Source organism: Anomalospiza imberbis, chromosome 4 (genome assembly GCF_031753505.1).
Source record: "Anomalospiza imberbis isolate Cuckoo-Finch-1a 21T00152 chromosome 4, ASM3175350v1, whole genome shotgun sequence".
In the NCBI taxonomy this organism is placed as follows: domain Eukaryota; kingdom Metazoa; phylum Chordata; class Aves; order Passeriformes; family Viduidae; genus Anomalospiza; species Anomalospiza imberbis.
Window position 1 is genome coordinate 61,298,013 of NC_089684.1, and position 24,211 is coordinate 61,322,223.

The 24,211-nt window shown below is 38.3% G+C and overlaps 1 protein-coding gene across 2 annotated transcripts in view; it reads left to right on the top strand.

Annotated features, from left to right (window-relative positions):
- Positions 1–5,011: 5,011 nt before the first annotated feature.
- The window catches only part of TBC1D19 (TBC1 domain family member 19), a 50,984-nt gene continuing 31,784 nt past the window's right edge, over positions 5,012–24,211 (top strand). Inside the window, exons 1-5 of one of the 2 annotated variants that reach the window (XM_068188828.1) lie at positions 5,012–5,174; positions 15,052–15,124; positions 15,898–15,943; positions 17,712–17,787; positions 23,571–23,645. In XM_068188828.1, the coding sequence (XP_068044929.1) occupies positions 5,076–5,174; positions 15,052–15,124; positions 15,898–15,943; positions 17,712–17,787; positions 23,571–23,645 (369 nt within the window). In that variant the 5' untranslated portion in view covers positions 5,012–5,075. Of the gene's footprint in view, positions 5,175–9,105; positions 9,216–15,051; positions 15,125–15,897; positions 15,944–17,711; positions 17,788–23,570; positions 23,646–24,211 lie in introns of those variants that run through there. The other variant, XM_068188829.1, reaches the window with a different exon arrangement.

Below are 24,211 nucleotides of genomic sequence, written 5' to 3' on the forward strand. Positions count from 1 at the left end.
ATATACAATTTAAAGAAACAAAATATATATGCCATGTGTGAAGTGCATAAACTACTCAGTGTCTCGACTGTATTTGTGATTCAGCATGTGTTTCTCTTCACTGTGTACCTAGATAGACTCCATTTCTGCTTTAATTCCAAGAAATCCTGCATTGGCAGAATTACATCTTCATGCACGGCAAGTGCACACATGGGATTTTACCAACCAGAAGATACAGAATATTACTGCTAAAACCCATGTCACTTGACTAATAATAGAACACATGAAAAATTGACTAAATCTAATAACACTAGAAAAACTAGGGACTGTGTGCATGTTAGTTTTGTTACATACTGGATAACCCACAGTTATGGCTATGACTCAGAAATGCTACAAAAAGTACCACTAACTGACATTATGACCTGAAATACATGGCCCTCAGTAGGGAGGCTTACACTATCTAAAGCCAAAGTTATGGTAGGAAATTCCCTAAAATTAAGAACTGGAGCAACATGAAACTCCTAAGACTAGACTGATAATCCTTGACATCACTGGTAGTCAAAAGTCTAGCTCTCAAGCTCAGCCACATATTAGAGGAAGTATATTACTACGCATGGACAACATTCTGCAATAAAAGATGTTTTCTGTTCTGATAAGTGAAGACACCATCTAAACTTCCTACATTCTTCAGATTGCATCAGTGGTATTGGGGCAAAAAAAAAAAATCTCATTACTCCACAGGAACTGATTATTTTGAAGAAAGTATTGAAACTTGTCAAAATACACACTGTCACTTTTTGGTAATTTGAATAAAGTTTGAAAGTCAAAAGGGTGAGTCACTGACAGATCTTTCTTCTTTTGTCATACATCTGTTATCAGCTCCAAACAATATATCATGATTCAGACTGCGCAAGGAAACAGTGGATATTATAAAGAGGAGCTTGCAGGATTGGCCCATAATAGATATTAAAGTTTAATATATATTTGTCTAATATAAGGAGTGAGCACACTGAATAAAAGACTGAATATGATGTTCTCTGAAAGTACCTGCTTAGATGAGAAATTTATTGGAACATGACACTTTAGTTCACAGGTGAAATTCTGATAATGGTTTGAAATGGAGGACTGGGGTAATGGATTTTAAGCCCTCACAAATTAATATTATTTCAAGTGGAAAAAGAAGAAATGAAGTTTTGGACAGGAGTAGTTTTTTAGATTAAAAAACCACTAACCAGCTACACAAAAAATCCAGTTAATCCAGTACCCTGTCTGAAGAAAGGCAGATCTGAAGACCTACAGGGGTAAGGGAGGATGTCTGTAGCTTTTGTTTGAGTTTGTTAGGGTTTTTTCCTCTAATGTCTTATCCTTTTGTTTGGCAGAAAATAGAAAGTTGTTGGGTTAGGTTGTTGTTTTTGGTTTTGATTTGGTTATGTTTTTTTTTTTTTCTTTTTTTCCTAAATCTGGGTTTCTGTGGCACTTGGCTGATTTGGGACAATGCCATCCTTATACCTGACCTAGACTGCACTGGGGTTTGCCCACACTATCATCCTCCTGGCAGTGTCTCCTGTAGCACAAAAAAAAAGGGGGGAATAACTTAGAGAGCTACAGAGTATTTTTGATGCATTACCAGGCTGAATGCAGTATGTAGCTCTCCCTGGATAGCATTAAACCCCTTGGCACTCAGGGTGCAAAGGAAAAGGGAAGCAGCTCACCCACAGCAGTAAGTCCCAGTGATTGCATGCTTAGTCCTACTCTGCACCACACCTTGCTACCTTTTCCTGCCAGCACAGAGCGCATGAAGGTACCCACCCTCAGCACAGGTAAGGGGGCAGTGTTTCCACTCCAGCCCCTCTGCACACCTGTTCCCCCGGCAGAGACAGCAGCCCTAAGAGGAGACTTCAAACTTGGCATTTCTCACAACAACAGAATGACAGGTGAAGGTGGGGTCAGGGCAGCGTGAGTGTTGTGAACGGTTTAGGCAGAGTGTCTTATGAGCAGAGACTGGAAGTGCTGGGATTTTGTTGACTGCTGGGATTTTGTGAGTGGGACTGTTGGGATTTTATTTACCTCGCTGGTATTTTGTTGTCTTCCCTCACCCATTATCTGTCACACAACAGCACTGCCTCCTTTGGTGATACCTGCAGACAGCCTAGTTTGATATCAGGTCAACTACCAGATTACATGGAAAAAGCCAAGCTGATTGACTATATAATTTTTACTTTCCATTTCCAGACTCTCGATGCTTTCCAGACCTGTTGTGGCAGATTAATAAAAGACACTTGGGATACCAGTATCAGTACAGTTCAGTGAAGTAACTTGACACAAAACACAGTAAACTACGGTACTACACTGTTGAGCACTGCAGTGCAATGGAGGAGGAATACAAATGGAAGACAACTGGTGTTCAAGGGTGTAAGACTGAGACACTGAGAAGGAACCAACAACCCAAAATAGAAGAACTATGACATCTACACCAGACCTCCTAATAAAACCAACAAGCTACCTCTGGTATGTGGTACTGGACATCATAAAACCACTCTACACTGACTGTACGCAGTTGCTTACTTGCAATTTAAAAGTAAATCATGATGAAAAAGCTGCAGTTGTCAAAAATTTATCACAGGAACCAAGTTAACCTGCGATACCAGGGGGATAGGCTAAAGCATTAGTTGGGATTTCTGCCAATGCCTGTTATTTAAGTGATATTGTCTAATAAAGACCCTGTATTTCTGAAGCTGCTATACAGTACACTCCTTGTAAGGAAACAAAAAAGAAGCACACACTCAAGCATGAGATTTCTTAACTAGATATGGTAGGGATACACAAGAAGCTGTTAACAGCCCTCAGTAAGATTCTGTAAATTATCTCTTTATATCGCCCTACTTCTAAGCTTGGATTGGCATTTACAAGAAGTAAGTTTTCCTACCCATACTGGAGATGTAACTGACCAAAGGGAAATGCAGTGGAAGGAAACCAAGACTGAAAACAGCCTAAAAAGCCAGGGAATGAAGACTGACAGACGTGCATAGGCAGCGAGTTATAAAGGCAACCTTGGAGCAGAGGTTGTCAACTGCAGGAAATTACTCATCTGCAGCTGACATTAGTTTTTTGTCCTGTTTTCTTGACCTATAGTGATCAGGATGGCTTTTGCAGACCTGCAAAGTCTTATGCACTGCACATGAAACTCACCTGATGTATGGTTTCCCCATACTCCCCAGTAGCAGGGGAACACACATTTCTAATCAGCAAGGTGTTGTGGCTTCAGTCCCGCTCCATGACCTGCCCTGTGGCCAAATGTGGCGCCTGCAGATCACATGCAAAGCAGACAGACCAGCAGGAATGTACCCAGCCCCTGAGTCCTCACAGATCAAGCTGCCCTGACAAATAACACGTTCACCAAACACAAGATAAGACTCCCATCCCTGTGGCAGTCCACAGGCTTGCTCACAAACTGGAAAGGAAAATGCTGCTGTGGACTGTGCCAGGCAAGGAGAGAGGGCTCTCTCTCACACTTGCAGCTGAAATGTGAAACTCTGGACTTCAGCTATTGACCTGCAGAGCTTATGGTCATGCTCCAGTTTTCTGCATGTGCTTTCCTTAGCATGCGAAGTTCCCCACACAAACAAATGATCCTCATTAAAACAAACAAACAAACAAACAAAAACCCAAACAAACCCAAAAACCAAACAAACCAAAATGAGGTGAGCTACTCTCTGTATGGAACATTTTGCAGACTTTTTTATGAACTAGCACAGAAAGCTATTACACTTTGTATGCTTGTTCAGTTGGGAATGTAGACAAAAATATCATTAACTCTCCCAATACACAGGGGAAAAAAAAGTGTTCACTGTTGCCCCTAACATCATCCATGCATGTAAGAAAAGAAGTGACAGAAAACCTGATGTAAATGAGAAGATATTCAAGGCACTGGTAGGCAACTGGGTGTTTCATTTCCCCATGCTCTCCATGAACTGAGAAGCAACCTCTCCTCAGTATTTTGATTAGTATAAGTGACTTTTTCAGTTTTATCTACAGTTCATCGAAGAACTTAATCTCTGACCTTCTATTACTATTCTTCTTTAAACTTCATTTTATCCAGAAATGCTCACAGATAAGTCAAAACTGGTTGCAGACAAATGAGTTCAGGTGCATGTTTTATACCTATTATATGCAGTTGTTTTTTCTATTGATGTAACTGATGACATCTATAATTTCCTCATATCTGTCACTCCCAACAGTGAAAAACTTACTCCTGATGTTTCAGAATCTTGAAACATTCTTTATTTTAGAGGTCATCCTCAGAGCTGAAAATGGTTTAGAGGTCAACAATCAGCTTTTCCATGTTATCCCCTCTCTTATTTCTTAATCCTTCTGGGACTTTAAAAATGGGTGTTTTGGCGTAGTAAATTAGTTTATTAAGTAAAAAACCGATTGCGTGGTTCAGTTACTGCCGCACATAGGAGCAGGCTTTCCCGGAGAGGCGCAGTAGATGGAAGCTCCCCGCACGCACATCCCGCAGCGAGGCGCACACCGGGCCGCACCCTGCTCGGCTCCAGCGAGGACGGTGCCGGCTCCCGGAGCCCAGCCTGAACTAACGCCTCACCCTGCCGAGCAGACGAGGTAAAATATCCAGAAATGCAAGAAAACTTCGCATCAATACGGGCCGACTTGTTTCCCTCGAGAAAGGGAGCCTTCGGGCAGGAGAAACCTGTCCCCAGAAAGGCACCAGCCCGGACCCCGGCACCCCAGCCGCTGAATCGCTGCGCTGGGACCAGGACTCGCCATCTCTTTCTCCTCCCCCCTTTCTTTCTTTCTGTGCTTATATAGGAGGTCAGGGCATTAAAATTCCCCGTAGTTTTCTAATAAAACTTTCTGACTGTTTGGGGACCCTCTGACTTTTGTCGTTCCTTTCGCCCAGGAGCACCTACGGCCCTTGGGCGCTTCCTTCGCCTTCAGGCGGGGCGGCGGCGTCGCGGAACCTTTCAGGGCGGCGCCGCTTCCCGGCCGGACGCCGCCGCAGGCCGGCGCCGCTGCCGCCGTTGCCGGGTAACGCGGCGGTGCGACGACGAAGGCGGCCCGGCCGCGCAGGGGCCGCGATGCTGGACCCGGACCGCGGGCTGTCCCTCACCATCGCCAGGGTCGTGCAGCGCCTGCAGGGCTCCAGCCTCCACTCACAGCTGGAGCGACAGGCCCGGGTGAGCCCTGACCCGCCGCTGTGCCCCCACGCACGCCTCCCTTCCGCGCTGCCCCTCCCCGGCGCTTTGTTCCCGGCCGTCGCCCCCGGCCCCGGTGGCCTCCTCGCGGGCGGGGGTCCGGGGCCCCCCGGCGCCCCTCGGGCCCTCCCTCTTGCCCTCCTTGTCCCGCTCCTCTCCTTCCGCGGCGGGGCCGGAGAGCGGCGTGTTTGGCTTCTAGAGCCGTGTTCATTGTTTCCCCTTGGGACCCAAGGATTTCGCAGTCAATATGAAGACTATCCGTCTGAAATCTCACTGCTTCAAATATAGGTCCTGAAGCGAATTGCTTTTTTAATCTTTAATTTGGAGAGCTTTAAATTCCACCCACCCTCCCCCGCTCCCCTAGTGTCCCTGAGAAAATGAGGATTTGGTGAAAGGAAGTGAAAATAAATGAAAAAAAATACGCATGGAAGTAAATTTTAGTAGCTGGGATAACAGTCTTGCTCTTTTTTTATATTTAATAACTTATCTGTACTTGGAGCCAGATTTTCATATTTCAGCTGAATTTAATTCAGGATGTTTCAGATTAAAATTGCGTCAGTTTTCAGGATCATAATAACCTAGTCATGGTGCTGTAACAAATATTGTGCATTGCTGAAATGTTTTGGATTGGATTTTATAAAATCTTGTGCTTTCGGTTTTGTTTTTTTTTTTTTTCAAACACTGCTTATAATTATACAGGTTGGGGGTTTTTTGGGGTTATTTTTGTTTGTTTTTTTTAGGATACCATGTCCATCATTTGTCCATTAGTTTTGTTGCATTTTAAAATGAAACATGATTTTCCTCTTTGACTGTCCCTGAAGCTTTTTATAGCAAGTGACATCACTGTCACACTGTCTGTCTTTTGTTTGTTTTGTATTTAAATGTGCTGATTTGGTCTCTGAATGCTTTTATAAATGTGTGTCTGCCTCGCTTCTGTTGACAGGGCTTTCTAATTATTTGAATAAACCAATGTACATGACTTGAAGGGGGCTGGAATTATGAAGGAGTGTAGAGGCTGGGTTCTGCTAAATGTTGGGAAATTGAGTATCCTAAAAAACCTGACATGAGGAGTGGAAAGTCAGACCTGGTCCTCAAAACAGCTGGTGAGCAGGGCTCTGTTCTAACCACTCTGTTCCTGTTTCTAACAATCCTGAATGCACTCCCTTCAACAGGATTCTTTCATCCCCGTCTCTGGCAGGGCCTGATTTCACAGTCACTTGGTACTTTGCATGGGTTTTTTGGGACAAGAGGAAGCTTGGCGTCCTCAGGACTTGGCTGGGTGTTTAGAAGGTGCTAAACTGGGAGGTGGCTGTTTTGTGGAGCTGTTTTGTTCGGGTGGACACTGAGAACGTGAGCAGTGCCTTCCCAAGGTGGTGTTTGGAGTCTGAAAGGGCAGTGAGGTGCCTAAATCCCTGCCGGACACGAGAATGTATCTGCTATGATGGCTTTGCACAGTACTGTTTTACAGATTTCTTGGAAAAGAAAAAAAGTGTTTGTATAGGTCATGATCATTCTAGTCATATGAAGTTCTAAGGGGAAAAAAAAGAAACAGGGCAACAAATATTCAAGCTGATTCTTAGAGTTGTGTTTGAAGGGTTTATAATAGCAGGTTAAATCAGAGCTGTAGTTTAGTGTAGTGATCTGAAAGTTTATAGATACATCAACAATGGGATTTCTCACTCGAATGAATTATCTCTTGGAGATTGTAGTTTAAATTAGTAGGGCCAAATGTACACTGTGTTTGCCAGGAATCTCTGTGTTTTTGATAGAGGAGGATTTTATAATTGACCTTGCACACATTTATGTTCTTTCCTGTACAGAAGACTTGTTTTGTTTATAAAGCTTGGGCAGTCATGTTAGTGCTGTACCGTGCGGTTGCAAGGGCCCCTCAGTCAGTGGCTGGTCTGCTGCCCATCCCTGAGCAGCTGTACAGAATTCTGAAAGTTTCTGAATTTTGCTTCACTCTGTATTAAGCTAATGCTTGATAGTCCTCCCATTACGTGGGGTATTGCTGGAATTGCACTGTCAAATAGGAAATCTTAGCTGTTGCTGTGCATCACTCCTGAACTCCATTTTATTGGTAGGATGTGATGGAGTTTTTTGTCTGCTGGTTAACAATGCTCGGTCTGCACAAGTTGTGATTTGGAAGAGTGGTCCCTTTTTTAGGGGATTTTAAACTGGTTTTGGAGATGCACACTGTATTTTGAGAAGTCTTTGGAATCAGTGCATCAGAGTGAAACTTTTGTTTTGGGTATTTATACTGCAGTTATACTTCACAAATATTCTTAATCTCTTAGTGTAGAAAATGATGTAGATATTTGTTCCTCAAAAATATTTACTGTCTCTGAAAACATTACAGTCAAAATGGATCTTAAGGTCCATTATAATAATCCCTGGAATTTCGAGAGAACATGTAGTCTCACAAACAGTATTTTATCTATTAGAAAAGCTATGTTTTGTAAATTTATCTCTTCTTTTATTTGCTAGGAAGGATAACTCAGAATGAACAGTTTATTGATAGAATTTTGGGGAAAACACAGTATCCTGACATTATTTGTGAGCGGTGATAGAGTAGCCCTGTGGTTATGAGCTGATCAAACCAGTGCTTTGCTTGGCTGTCACTGGGAGCCTGAGCTAGTGTCAAGGGCTGTGATACACAATCTCTTTTAAATAACTTTGGCATGGGCATCAAATGATTTGCTGTCACAGCTTGACCTCTGGGGATACCAAGATAATCACATTTTTATCGCAAGGATTGAAGTAGAGGTAGTGTCATGTAAGTGATGAATGAATAAATAAATAAATGTTAGGTTGATTTTTGTAGGTTGAGTTTTGATATATTGATATATTACTGCAGTTAATAAGAGAGATTGATGTGGGTAAGAGTGTTAATGTGCCTGTCACTTGCTTTGGAATTTCTTCTGAACATACTTTGTAATGTGTTTGAATGATAAAAGTAACAATGACAAAGAGCCAAAATACTAACTTTTCAACAGGTACAATTGCAGCTGGCATTAGTGAGGTAGCAGAGGAGAGACCACATTTTCTGGGCACAACTTCATGGTACAAGTTTGTAATCAAGTTTGCTTGTTTTTAATCTTAATTTTTCTCTTCCCTTTCTGAATTGTAAATGTTTTTAAGGTAGAGATTATAGGTGTTTAGAAAACTAAATCATAGACATCTCAAGGACAAAATGCAGTTTTAAAACAAATTATTTTGTGAAATCTTGCTAAAAATTCTGCTTTGGGGAAAATCTGTGTCAGTGAACACAGATTTTATTGTGTGAAACTGTTCAGAGACATGAAAAAAGTGCTACCTTTTTAGCACATTTTCATTTGCAGCCAATTCAGAAACTTAATTTTTCATCATCTTTGGAGGGAGTTGAGCTTTATTAATCAGTTAAGGTTAAGCAATCTTAATTTTTGTCCCATGCAAACCTCTAATAGACATCAGTCTAACTCAGAGTTGCCCAGAACCTCTAGTGACCAGGGGCAAATAATAAAGTCTTTAAAAAACCCAACAAAACCAACCAACGAACAAGAGCTTCAGTAGTTTATTCCCAAAGAACTTTTCTACAGCAGGAGGTGACATTAAAATGAAAGGTTCTAAATGAAAGATAAAGGTTCTAAATTATGTTTTAAATGGGACAAGAAAGACTCACAGTGCAAGGAGTTCCCCCTGGCACTGTCTGCATAAATGTTCTCAGATGGTTCTTGTAGGTATGACTGGAGTGGGACAACCTGAGGGGAAGTTGTAAAAAAAGCATGATAAGGGCTGTTACAGTAGGCTGAAAGGGGTAATGTAAGTGTAAAAATCAAGCCTGTTACTCCATCCCACCCCACTGTAGCAATTAAGTTTGGGAGTGAGAGAACATTGATGGAGGTACTGAAGGTACGAAGAAGGGTGGGAAGGAGATGTCATGGTCAGAAACACTGTCCAGAGGAGGGGAGTCTGCCACCTTTCTTTGAGCAGACCTGTGAAAGAACCAGAAGGGTTTAAAGACAGTATTGATCAAAGGGAGAGGTAAGGGTCTTTACAAAACTTTAGATGGAGCAAAGGAGGAAGGGACTTGCATTGGGAGCGCTAGGAAAATAGGAGCTGGAGTAGGAGCCTGGCTGTACTTGTAAAGAAAGTGTAGGTAGATAAGCTTCAAATAATTTATGTGGAGTGAATGGTTTGCAAGATGTCTCAGCATATTATTTTCATGATACTTTTCACCAGTTAAAAAAAAAAAACCTGATACCAATCTTAACTTACATAACAGATCAAATTAAGGAGAACATTTCTGTGCAATGTTGCATTTATTTAATAAAAATCAGCAAACAAATATAGTCTCATGAGTCATCATGGATAATTAATGGTTCATTTTCATGCATTGTATTTGGCAAAGGATTTACTATGCCTGCTGATAGAGCTTGTGCCTTTTTTTTAAGTGGCTCAGTGGTAATATTTGCATTACAGTGAAATCTAAATTGAATGCAGTTGAGTATGTGTTGATCAGATGATGGAGTTCAGAAGCAATGCAAGCTTGACTGGCAGAGTAGTACTTTTAAAAATGTGGATTCTGGTTTTGCCTTGGGTGTGTATTTTATTTTCAGCACTGATTTTATATTCAAAACCTAGAAAATTTATTAAACATTAAAATTACATCATTAAAATATATCCTTATATCTTGTACCACAGCATAATAGTTGAAGCTGGTAACTTCCATATGAGACCGATTACAGCTGTCTGTATGTCCTAGGTTATTTTTACTTGTATAAGAAAGTTCACAATACTTTTTCCCTTATTGTAGTTCATGTAGAAATGTAGGAGGGTTGGAAAATTGTCACTGTAATCAGTGTTTCACACTTACTGAAATTTATTTAGTTAGGCTCAGAATGATTGTACTTTCTGTTACAGAAATGTATAACCAAAACTAAAATTTCTCCCTTAAAGTTGCAGGGGTTTAAGTTTTTAGTGAGTGTTTATGTTGAAATTGTTGTGGTTGTGCTTTAAGTGGTTTTTACCAAGTCAGTTTGGTCCTGATGAAGTCCAGTTATGGTAGAATGAAGTACCTAAGGAATGGTGAATATTTATTAGCTTTCATTGAATTTACTTCTTCTAAAGATGGGATATATTTGGGGATTCTATTTTATTGTAATTTGGAAAATAATAGCAATAAAACCAAAAAACATTGTGCATTTGTGCAAAAACATACTGAACTAGTAATAAATGCTTTGAGAGGGTACATGTTTATCTACATGTTTATATAAACAGAAAAGGCTTTGAAGATAAATGATGGTTGATAGCCTGTAAAAATATTAGGATTGTGTAAAGTTATTTGCAGAACTGTTTGCAGCAGGATAAAAATATGTGTTCACCTGATGCAATTTCACATTTCAGTATAGTTGGATCACTTCTCTGCAGTGTTTATTCTTGTTGAGAAAAGAAATAGTTTAACACAGAAGTTATGCTGGAACACTTTGTTCTGTCAAGCCTCCTCTTAGTAGTATGTTGCTGGTCCTCTAGTTATTTTCCTTTACTTCTTTGATGCTGTGATTGATGGATCATCTCTTGCATAATCAGTGCTGCTCCAGTCATGATCACTGAATGCCACTTTCATATTTAGATGTTAGTTTGCAAATAGGTTGAGTTCTGTGGTCAGTTCCTCTATGAATCAATTTCCTATTTCTACCAATTGTATTATTTTACTGTTGTACTATCCTTTTGCTTCTTTTCAGCCACATCAGTGTTGAGTGTCTGGATTTTCTTCTATCTTGGCATCCAGGTACAGAGAGAGTACATTTAGAGTATCACTTCTGATGGTGACTTGCCCAGATCTCAGCAGGATACCTTGCCAAAATCAAAGATTTGCACGCAATATTGCTAGTGGTACCTTAGGCACCGGCAAATTTGGCAACATTTTAAAGGTCCCCAAACTACCCTACTGTTCTATACAGCTAAAGAATGGGGTGTGCCAAGAAATGCTGTAATGATAGCTTGTTTTATGCAGGAATGTGGAAGGGACAGATGTGTCTTGATTCACAGGAAGCCGACCAAGACTGTAGAGGAACACAGATATCCCACGCCTGGACCTCGGTGCCCTATCCATAAGATCATGCACAATGCTTGTTTTACAGGGAAAAGCTGTTAGGCATTAACATTTATTAAAGATGATTTGTTATTTCTTGCTGAAATGTTTGAATTTCATCCCTATTTCCTTTCAGGGCTCTATATTGCCCTGACTCAGCCTCTGAATATTTTTCCCTGTTCTAGCTGTCACCCTTTGCTTTCATGGATTGTTCTCCTACATTGCTCACTCTCTATTTCCCTGAATGTTATAGTCTCCTTATAGTAACAGATAGTATTTTTCTTATAGCAGTAAGATACCCTTTCATCAAGATGTGTTGTTGAAATCGGTAGTTCTACCTGGGTGTTTGCTGTTTTTTGATCATGCAGGGAATTAATTCAGCTCACGAGTACAAATCTCATCAATGTGGGGTTTTCTCCCAATAAATCTTAGGCAGGCATTTTTATCTATGTAAAGTTGTAGTAATACTTTTTTTATATAAATAAAATTTTGTCAACATATTTTTATTCTACCAAAAAAATCACAGGGAATGAAGATGCAAATGAGACTTAGTCAGTATGTTGTTCCAAGAAGTTTAAAACAAACCAATCCTACCTAAAATACAAATACCTAGATGTGTTTTCCAACATGGTACAACACAGAAATAAGTTAGATCAGTTAATCCAAAGGAGAAACAAGATTATGTGGGTGACCTGGACTAGTAATTTTGGAACATCAGCTCTGCTAAGTCCCCTTGATTCCTCAGTTTAGTTCCCATAAACACCCATATGAATTCTAAAGAGGTACCATACTGTTAAGTTACAGCAAAACAGTTCTGAAGAGAGTTCATTACTTATCAAAATGAGTATTTTCCCTTGTTGTGTTATATGGAGGTAGAATATGGTCTGTGTTAGAGCTGGCTGCAGCTGCCAGCTGAACTGTTTGCCACATTCTCAAGTATCTAATTTCTGATTTGAAAACTGATCAGAAATCCAGTGGGCAATGATTCCCTGACAGTTTCTGTGGCTCTCTTGTTCTGCTTAGCACTTAGGAATGTGTTGTTTGTAGTACACAAGTAAACAAAAGGGAGAGTGTAAATGGGAGGAGGCTTTTGCAACTGAACTCTGAATTGGTAAAAGTGGAGACAAAAGTTCCTCCATAATTTGGGGGGGGACGATGGGGGGGATTTTCACATTTCTTATGTGAAAATTTGTCTCAGAGCTTTTTTCAGCAAAGAGAAGAAAAAGGACACAGGAAAAGTGCTAAAGATAGACGTTTTGAGAAGTTAAAGATTAGCCTAAGCACATTGGCTACAGCAGGGCTAGGAATAATTAAATAAGACTTGACTGAATACATGGGCATGAAGAGGTGAGGGTAACCAGTGCAGGTTGGTGCACTAATGTAAACCTTGGAGAAAATCTTCCCCAACGTGCTGTCCTGTTTCCTTTCTGCTGCATACAGGAGAGTCACTGGATTTTATATTCTACAGGTGGGGAACAGGCTCTGTTAGGAACAGCAGTTTAAAAGAAAGACCTCTGTTTTTCTTTTGGCTTGACAGAGAAAATGGTAAGTAGTCTGTGGACTACTTAATGCCTTCTAATGTGATATGTTGTATCAATTTCCAGAATTTCCAGGAATCTCCAAAAAAACTCCTGTTGTTGTCAATAGGAGCGTCAAATATTCCTTAATAGGCGAAGAGCTCACAGGTGTGTGAACAGCAGAGAATTGAAATACTGTTCTGATTACACTTCCATCGTTTCTTGTACTGTTTTCAGTGTCAAGATAATTAACCCATTTTATAGCAGATTGTACAGGAGCTTTCTTTGTGCGTGTGATTTATCATCTGTCAATGAGTTGTATTTGTGAGGGGATTTTTTTGCATATCTAAAAAGCATACCAGACCTGACAGGTAAACACCCCATGGGTTTTGAGATTAGAATTAGTCATATTTAACTCAAAAGACAAAGCTGAACATTTACAAAATGAGTGCACAAAAACTTCTGTGGAACAGAATGGCAAAATCTGCCCTGTTGATGTGTGTTACTTTATTTAAAATTTGTACAGGAAACACACAAAACCACTGCCTTGCAGCAGAGAAAACCCTCAGCCTGACAAATGTCCAAAAAGGACGTAGGACTTTTCGTCACTGTAGCTTCAGAAGGCATTCTTCATAAAATACTCTTTGAAGTTTTTGCTTAAAAGGGTATTTTGTGAGCTGCCCAAGAACTCTCATAAAAATCTTTGTTTCCCAGACATTAGTAACCATCCTTTGCCAGCTTTTACCATTGTGCCGGATGGAATACGTTTGTCATTTGGCACGAGAGTTACGCAACTCATCACACCTTCTGGTCTGTGCTTATGATGACGTTTCTTTCTCAGAAGCATGCTGCGAAATTGTCTCTTTGCTATTGCAGTCAATAAACCAAATATAAATACCTTCCTTACCTGTAATGGCAAGGAGACAAGAAATAAGAGCAGAAATGCTGATGGTGTCATTCTCTCCATTATTGTCCATTCCTCTTTTCATGTGAGGAAAATGGAAAGGTTTCCTTAAAATTCTGCATTATGAATTCACCTAGACCAATTTTTCCAGTGCAGAAGCACCCTTTTCTATGTATAAACTGTAAGGCAAAGTATAGGATTTTGGAGTTTTAGTTGTGTGCCATGCACTTAAAGCATGCCATGCTCTCAGCAGTGCCGTTAGGGCTGGAAAACTACACAAGTTAGTGAAAGATTATTTTTAATTAACTAATAATTAAAACTCTATTGCAGCAGGAAAGTTTGCTGCAATAGAATCAGTAGCTGGTATGCCTACCGCATATTGTTGAGTAACTTTTGGTAAGAGATACCTCACATTTCTATGCAGAAGATATGGCCATATGCTTCTAACATATGCCTGGAGCTGTCATGGCTATGGACACACAGATCTTCTGGTGTAATTTTCAAGTTAGCATGCAGCATTGCTTTTTTTTTTTTTTTTCTGAACCTTTAGCTTTATTATCTGATGTCAATCAGCTATTGCCATGTACCATGCATAGGAAAATATTTCTTGGAAGGCAGTTCACAGAAACTTCAGAGTTTCTGCTTATTGTCCTTTTGGACCTTTGAGATTTAGTCATTTTCTCCTCTTGGTCTAGCTGTAGAAGAAGGAGATGGCTGTAGCAGCTGGTCCTGCTGTTGCTGAAAGATGTGCAGCACCATCTGTATGGTTGTGTCAAGGTGTGGTTCTAAAGCTGGTTCGTGCTGGTTAGTGTGTTGAGTGCATTTCATTGTAAGAGGTTGTATATACTCACTAGTTACAGCTGCAGTGGGGAATGTTTGATGCACTCAGGTTTTTTTTTTTGTTTGAAGATGGCATTTCTTACCTTAAAGAGGTGAAGTGTGGGAGGTTAAGTGAAAAATTATGGAATATTTCCAGTTTTAATTCTTTGAGGTGAAATACAGGGATTGTCTTCTAGTTTTTACCATGTTTACCTTATGACCAATTCCTTAATGTGTATAGTCTAGCATTTGGGCTAAGTATGGGGGTTCTTTGCTCAGATTATTAAACATGTATGTTTATATGCATTCATTGCATATTCTACTCCTTTTTTCTCTCTTCTTCCCCACACCTTTTAGCATTGATGAAAAAGGCAAAGACATTGAATGAGAAAAAAGTTAACTGATCTTTTTGACTGCTGTAGCCATTGCTCGAGGAAGGACTTTGCTTTGGGTGTAACCTTAAGCATGTTCATTACTTACTTCATAACTTGAGTAATGTAATTTCTCTTCAGTTCTTGATGCTTATTTATTTATTTTTCATATTAGGTTAGCCTACACAAACCAGAAATTAAGCTGGAATCTCTAAAAGAGGATATTAAGGATTTTCTGAAGACATCAGGTTTGTAATACTTCATTGATATATTTGTGAGGAGGATAGATGTATGTAAGAACATATGTGATATAAGTGATGAAAACAGTAGTTGGTAGAGCTTGGTGTCTTGTCACTGACAGTAGCCAGAAGCAGACATTCATTGATTCCAGATTATTAAATCAGATAGAGAAAATTTAAAAGGGAAAGTGTTGTTGAATTCCATCTGCATTTTGAAAAACATACTATGCAAAGTGCTTTTATAATTTTATAAGATACTGATGATTTTTTGAAAGTTCTGAGTGAAATGAGAGTTCAGTCACTTCTGAAAATGGAAATTAACTTCCATGGAGATACTCTTGAAAATTTTACCTTTAGTTAAATTTCCAATTTGCATTGAAAGTTGTAGCCTGTGTTACTATAATGTGAGAATTTTATGATAAATGATCTTAGATTTATGATCATTAGGAACACTGCTTCTATTAATATTAACTGTTGGTTTAATAAAATGATGGATTTAAGAAATAGAATGTAATTTTTTTTTACCAAAACTATATTGTAATTATTTGAACAGCAGATGGAAATAAAGGATATTTGGTCTCTATAGAGGTTTCAACTTGCACTTTTCCTATCTTAATTAGATTGAGGTTTCTTTGTCTCTTCTTGTCTCTCTGGTAGGTAGATGTGAACTGAGACCAGACATTAAACTCCAGTGACTGCAAAGCAACCTCTGATTGATGTTCTATTAGTATTAATTCCTAAAGTTTTCTTCTGGTTGTTGTTTTTTTTTTTTATTTTAACAGGTTGGGAAAAGAAGCTTCAGAATGCTGTTTATAGTGAACTCAATGTGTGAGTTTATTTAGTATTTTCACTTAATGAGTTCTACTCACATGATTTACTTTTGATCCATTTGTTTACAGAGGTGTATGGTGTGTTACTATAATCTGCAATATGTGTCATAGCAAGGGTACCTGCTTAGTTTCTGTTTTTAACGTGCCATTATTTCTTCTTCATCCTAGTGAAAATACTGGATTCAAGTGCATTTTAAGAATAGATTAAATAAGTATCAGCACATTTTGTAGTTACTTTAGTATTTTCCTTTTGGCTTTACTTCCAAATGTACCAAGGGTCATAATATAATTCTTATGTAAATGAGGTAGTTACTGCAAATGAGTTTTAATTGAGGTATTTATCACAACATTGCATATGTTTTTTGTATTAATTATTTTAAAAAATCTTTAAGATTTGGATCTCTAGGTTTCTCAGGTCAGTGCTCATCACGCTTGGGATTTGGTTATAAACAGTCAAATCAGTCAAGTTTCCTTTTTATTATTGTTCAGCAAACTTCAGATTAGACTTCTGGGAAGCATAATTTTTCTTTACCTTCTGGCACAGTGGAAAGGTGAATTTCATAACAGATATAGCCATAAATGCAACTATGAAATAAGAAATGTGTTTGCAAATCTATTTGTGCTAATTTAAATAAGCTTGTTAGAGTTACCAGTTTAGCACAATGTATATTTAGTAGTATGAGGGACTTAATTCAGCAAAATGCTTCTGTCTGTTAGTGAGGATTCATCTTCATCATATCTTTCCGGGGAAAAATATTTACCTGTCTCTAGGGCTAATGCACGGAAATAAGCAGCAAAATAACAAAATTTGCCCTTGAAAATTGAAATTAACTATGAACACCATGATTTCATGAGCATTGTGGAAAGGCCAAGAAGCAGCATTTCTGAAATCTGTTGATATTGATTCTGTTTTACACACTGGGACAGAATAGTCCATAACAAATTTGCAGCAAGTACAAGAATGATCTTACTGTTAAAAATGGGAAGAAATCTGGGGAGGGTTTCCCAAAAACATATGATAGGAACTGATTGAATGCATTCAAACAAATGAAAATTCAGGCTAACTATTAGAGAAGCTATGTGTAAATTTTATTTCCTGAAATATATTTGAGACACTTAAAATTAACTGGATGTAATGTTTGGCAAAAACTCATCTCATTGGAAATAACCTACACTACTGAAAGATAAATTAATGTTTTGGTTTAGTTTTAAATTTTTGTGCCAGCTTTTATATTTTGTTGTAATGCAATTTATGAGTGGATATTCAACTTTACTTAAGTCAGTACCTTACTTAAACTTATAATTACTTTGGACATGTACATGTTCACTACTGATTTTTAAAAGGAGACCCTCAAAAAAATATATTGTCACTTGAAAAAATGTGATGACTTGGAGAGGGAAAGTTCCAGGGAATCATAAAGACGACGTAATGTGAAGAGAATACACTTTTAAAATACCTGATTTGTTAATGTAATTATTTTATTTTATTTTATTTTATATGTGAAATTATAAGGGAGCATGACTTTTAATACAAGAAGAACTCATGTTGAAATGTTACTAATTCTTGCATATTGTTATCTTATTTATATCCATAGAATGGATGAGGAAAAAATACTTCTAAAAATAATACTCAGTTTTGATCAACATACACTTGTGTTTTTGTTAGTGCTCTCATGAAAGAAGTTATCTTTAGGTTTACAAATATGGGATTAATTAAGCAAACTAAAACATCTGAATATTTAAAGTTTACCTATTTTCTTCTTAAGGTTTCCTTCGCCCTGTCATCCTGCAGCACCGCCTGAACATATTAAAGAACCTTTAGCCTATATGAGGAAAGCACAGGTTGGTGGTTATCAATTTTACCATTCATATCAGAGCTTTAATTAGACTATTTGAGATTTATTCTGTGGAATGTTATTGTGTTTCTAGGCTTTATACCTTAGGAAAATCACAGATTTGTAATTGCATCAAAGTTAATAGTAATATTGTATATGTGACATTTTACATAAATACAGAAAGTGCTTGAGTAATTCTCCATCCACAAAGGAAGTAGGATATAGTGGCAGGTAGGTGCAAAGTGTAGAATAGAAATGATGTGACAATGTCAAAGAAGAGAATTTGGCTTCATTGAGAAGAAAATAGGGGATAGCTATAGGTCATTTCTTTAGGGTGACAAAAAACATTTTTTGAGAGGGCACAGGCAGTTTCATGATGAAAGATAAGAGGTTGCAGAGATAGTGAGATCTTCAGAAATAAGAGATATATTTAGTACTTAAAATATGAAAGGAAGATGAAAAGTATAGAGCTGAGGAGCTTAAGGCATATTGAAGGAGAATAAGAGAAACTGGACTGTAAAGATTAAACGAGGATTTTTGGTGTCAGGAAAAAATACTTTTACTTGTTTGTTAATTTTTTTTGCCAATATATGCCATTGAAATAAAAAAAAATCCACATACAAATGTAAAGAAAAAAATAACAAGCTTCAAGAATATGATCTAACAAAAATCTCTGAGGTAGGGATAAAGGTGTATTTAACTCCGCTGTGCCTAGAAATACATTGCAGTATTCTTGTACAAAATACTCAACAAGCTGTGTTACCTTTACAATCGTATTGTTGTTTATTCCCCTAAGTCTTATCTCTCTGTCCTGGGGTTCAGCCTTTAGAATTTGGGGCTAAAGATTGTTTTAATCAATTTTTCTTGTGCGGTGTGAAATGTATTGCCACAATTTGCTGCCTGAAAAGAATCACTGTTACTAGTTTATTAATGCAAAAACCACAGACATATATCCATATGCATGTTTGAACCAGTTTCATGGGTTATTATTTTACAAAAGTGTATGTAATACTTGCAGTGTTTTTAGCTGTATGTAGAAAAGCCTATTATTCCAGTAGTTGAAAAATGAGCAGGAGAAGTCCTGTCTTTGCTGGTTTCAAAATTTGATTCCCTATTTCAAAGAGTATTAGTCACCCATGTCCTCTAGGTGAGTTAACCCTGGTAGGCAGCTCAGCCACTCACTCAATTTCACCCAGTGAAACAGGAGAGAATCAAAAGGGCATAAGTGAGAAATTGTGTTACCAAGCTAATTTAATTGGCAAAGCAAAAGACACACATGCCAACAAAGCAAAACAGGAATTACATTAATTACTTTCCAGCACTAGGCAACTTTTGTCCCAGCTTCTTTGTTTGGAAGATGATGTATGGTCTGGAATATCCCATTGCTCACTGGGGGTCAGTTGTCCTAGCTCTGTCTCCTCCCAGTTTCTTGTGCACTCCCAGCCTCCTTGCCATTGGGGAAGCATTAGAGAAGACCTTGAAGCCATGTATGCACTTCTCAGCAACAGCTAAAACATTGGTGTTTTATCAACACCCTTTTGGTCTCAAATCCTAAAGAAAGCACCTTACCAACTACTACGAAGAAAGATAACTCTATCCCAGCCAAACTAGTATGATGCTCTTTCAAACCCTTTCTTGAAATCCAGCTCTTTGATAAAGCCTTGTGAATCCTTTCCATAGAGAAATACTGGTAAATTATGGTAGTTGTGAAAGAGTAATGAATGCACAGTTAGAGAACTAACATTCTAAACATCTTTTCTAAAACTGTTGAGATATGTGCAAATGTTTGATTTTCAAGATGACACACATCACGGTAGATAATGGACCTGTAAGAAAACAAGCATCATCGGAGCAATTGAATCACAACTAGGTTTTGTTTTGTTACTCTTTTTGATTAAAGATTAATAAACAGTGCAAAAAGCTTACAAAGTCAGTGTTTCAACGATTTTGTTTGTTTAAAATATTTGGAAATAACTAAAATACAAATGTACAGGTTGCCAGTACCTTTTGGGAGAAAGGTAAGTGAAAACATAACAATTTACTTCCACGGGTATTGAAAATCTAATGTTTTGACAGTAAAGACTAGGGTTTTTTTATTTGTAGGTAGATTTTTTTTTTACTTTATTTTCATTTAGCATCACAGCAGTTGAAAAAAATACTTTGGTGCTATCATCAAAATATGTCCCCATATAAAAATGTTCTGCATATAAGTCGTATTTGTCATATTCTATTTTTATTAGATACAGTCACCATTTAAGATGGTGTTTCCATTGTTGTAAGTCTGTTGACAATTTCTTTATCCTTTTCTATCTTAATTAATTCTGTTCTACTTCAGAATTGTGGAAATAAGGGTACTACTCCCAGAAAACCATCTCTGATAGTTACTGGAATGACTTTGAATCAGTGATTAAAGCGATATTAATATTTTTTTCTAGAGTAGGTATTAAAATGTTAATAATTAACCCTTTTTCTCCTCACATTAGTTCTGTTTTCTCATAAATGTCAGACTGAAGTTTTTATATTGCTTTCTTTTCCTACCTCAAAAAAACCCAGGTTTCTGGAGAAGGATAGAGCATTAATGGCAATGAGTAGTAATGCTGTATGTCATAGGATGATAGAATGGTTGGGGTTGGAAGGGACCTTAAAGATCTGGTTTCTGCCTTCCCTTGTGAGGATACCTCCCACTAGATCAGATTGCTCAGAGCCCTACCCAACCTGTCCTTGAACACTTTCAGGCATGGAGCATCCACAACATCTCTGGGCAACCTGTCCAATGTTTCACCACCCTCACAGTAAAGAATTTCTTCCCCATATCTCATGTAAACATACCCTTTCAGTTTAAATCCATTCCCCCTTGTCCTATTACTAGGACTTGCCCTTGTTAATAATCCTTCTCCCTCCCTTCAGCTGGGTTCTTTAGTCTTGGAAACCATTCTGTGATGCTATGAAATTGTTTCCAAATTGCACTACTACCTTCCTCAGTTTCAGCTATTTTACTGAATAATTGTAACCATAGCAATCCTAATGGTGTGTTTTCGTAGTGTTGAATTTCTTCCTAAGACTAGAGGAATCATCTTGTTAAATGTATTGTTCCCATCAATGAAATGAGTTTATCACCTCTCCCTCTGCCTTTTATTTCAGTCAAGAACAGTGCATTCTGTTTCTGCTCACTTCAGGTACCAGCTATCCTGGAGAGAGGGCACAGTATCTTGCTTGGAAAGGCCATATAACCCTCACTTGGGTTTTGTCTTTTTTGCATTTACTTGAATATCTTTTACTGGGTCTTGAAAGATTAATTATGTCACAATTTATGACTGTGTATAAGTGGTTCATTACCAACATGTTGCATCCCCCATGTAGTAAGTGGATTAATGTCCGGTGTGGCAACTGTAAGTCACACCAAGTGTGTTGACCTCCATTGCTTTTTGGAATTAGATGGTTCTTGGTCTTGCAAAGCTGCCATCTGTCTCTTCTTTTGTAGCTTTCATATGTTTACACATATCTTTGCTTTTCCCCTCCCTATGCCCCCTCCACCTGTCCTCCCTTTGATGGTATCATGAAGTGATGGTGCCAGTGGTACCAAACCAAGTGGAGAGGTGGCCGTGTCAGAAGGGAGAGTCACTATGCAGAAAAACTTGCATATGCTGGAAGAGTGGGCTAATAAGAGACTTATGATGTAAAAGCACAAATGTAAGGTCTGGCATGTGGGAAAACATAATCCAGAGAGCAGCACAGCCTTGGATCTACCTGGCTGGGGAGCAGCCTGAAGGAAATGAACCTGAAGGACCTGGTGAACAGCAAGCTCCATATGAGTGGACAGTGTGCTGCTGCATCAAAGAAAGGCAACAGGATGCTGGGTTGCATCAATGTGAGCATCACCAGCAGAGATAAAGAAGTCGTTGTCCCACTCTACTTAACACTTGTCAGGTGACATCTGGAGTACTGTGTTCAGTTGTGGTCCCTGCCATACAGTAAAGGATGTGGACAGACTGGAGAGGGTCCAGAGAAGGGACACAGAGATGTTCAGAGAATTGGGAAGCCTGACATGTGAGGAAAGGCTGAGAGAGCTGGGTTTGTTCAGCCTTGAGAACTGGAGGCTTAGGGGAGACCTTGTTCTAGTATTTAAAGGGTGGCTACAGAGAAAATGGCGACTCCTTTTTACAAGAGTCACATGAAAAAGATGAGAAGTAAAGGGTCCAAGTTACTCCTGGGGAGATTCTGATTGGACAGAAGAGGAAAATTTTTCACATGGGGAACAATCAGCCAGTGGAATAATCTCCTTAGGGAGACAACACTGGACACTTAGGGTTTGGGTGGACAGGAGGCCAGGCCATCTGATCATCTGATCTTGCTTTTGCCAAAAAATACTTTGACTTTGTTTTTGCTACTACTACCTGTGTATTCTCCATTTCCACTTTCTTATCCTTTATGATCCAGTAATCTTCATGCTCTCTCACTTATTATTTCTCTAGCAACAAAACTTCAATTCTTAGCAAAATAGTAAATACTTGATACTACCACTTTGTGAGAGATGAACCAGTTTGTGGCATGGTGTTGTGTAGCATTTGAAAGGAATTTAAATATGATAATACAGTTAAAATAAAATACTTTACAGAGTATGGTAAAAAGTATGTAATTTGGAAAACATTCCTTAGATTCAAAACTCAGTCCTGTTTTGTTTATGCAAAAGAAAATTGATTGTGAGGAAAACTTTCTGGTGAAAGATAGCAATTTTTTTGATGGAAAAAGTTATGAGAGGATCTTGTAAATGAGCTTGTAAATGAAAGCTAAAATGAAACAAATATAGACAAGATTTTAATTTTCTTTTTTTAACTGCCCTTCCCTTCATTTTCTTCCTGTCTAATGAACTGCAGCCTCTTCCGGACAGATCTTTGAGGAGCGTGGTTAAACAGTAACTAACTGTTGTAAAATTTGTGTCTAGAGCAAATTACAAGCAATAAATAGAACTAAATGAAATTAAGAGGAGTCTTTGCATTCATGTGATCAAGGTCTGGCTTGTCATCCACAGAAAACTAAATTAAGTATAAAACCCACCAGTGATGTTGTAATCATGGAAGCAATGTAGCAAGTCCTTTGACAAGGAAGCCATTACTAAGTGGCATTAAGTTCAGAGGAGTTAGCCATGGAGTAGGCGCTATTGAAGGCTAATGCAGTTGTCAGAAGAATCTGGTTGCTTTTTAAGCTGTCCACTTGCCACTGAGGTATTGTCTACTTTTGGTTTTCTCTGATTAGACAGAGAATGCTCTATTTCCTGAGCATTGTGTTAGAAGAACTATTTTTTAAGCATTACAAAATACCAGATTTCTAACTTTCCTTTATTTCTGACAACATCTAAGATACTTTTTGTGGAGAAAGACTGCCAGTCTCTTCAGGCCCCAAAGTGGAGAAGGTATTTGCTATGCACAGTTGATGGACCTCTTATAATTGTTTGAAAAAATTGTTAAATGTTGATCTATGAAGAAGCTTGATCATTAAACATATATAAAAAGTAGTAATTGTGAAATACATGTTTTTTTAAAGATATGAAATATGAACAACTAAACTTTCTGGTTCTTTTTTGTGTTGTAAAGAATGAGATCTGTTTGATCTGTTGTTTCCATGTAAAAGAAGCATGTAAATATTCGCTTCATAGGTTTGCAGATGTCAGCTAGTGACTCTTGCTATACTTTTATATATATCTGACTTCAAAAAGTTGCTTGTTATTGCGTAGTAAATTCAATTTTCATGAAAAAGAAATTCCTTATAATTTATCTTTTGTGTGTATTTTAGGGAAGCTGGGAGAAGCGAATTCTGAAAAGTCTGAACAGCATGTGCACAGAACTTAATATCCCACTAGCACAGAAGGTAATCTATTGTTAATTTTCTGTTTTCGAACTGACATTTTCTCTGAAATTAAGCCTTGTCTTGCACACTTGTATTGTAATCTTCATTTTAGACATGGTTATCAAGAGCTGCATGTTCAGTATCTAAATATTTTCTAATGCAGAATAATTTTCAGAGATGGTGGCAATGAATGTGTCAGCTCAGCTTGGGAGAAGATGCTAGGTAGATTTTCCTCTTTGCTGTTGCAGTAATTATCCTCTTGAGGGAGCAGCATGTTGGAAAGCTAGTTACTATGTTCATTGCTCTTAATAGAGTATTTTGTGTGCAGACTCAAGTGTATAACTTGTGTGGCCTGTGTGTGATACAGATGTGCTTTGTGTGCACAGAAGGCTGTAGTTGAACTGCTGCATGAGGAGAGAGAGATACTGGTACATGGCTGATTCTGTTTGTCATACATTCTGTACATTCTGGTCTGTTTTTTTTTTTTTTGTTTGTTTGTTTTTGGGTTTTTTTTTAATTAATAGAGAGGCTTTGATTTTAATGATCATGGAAGTAGGGAGCAATGTTAGAATGTTTTGTTTGTTCCC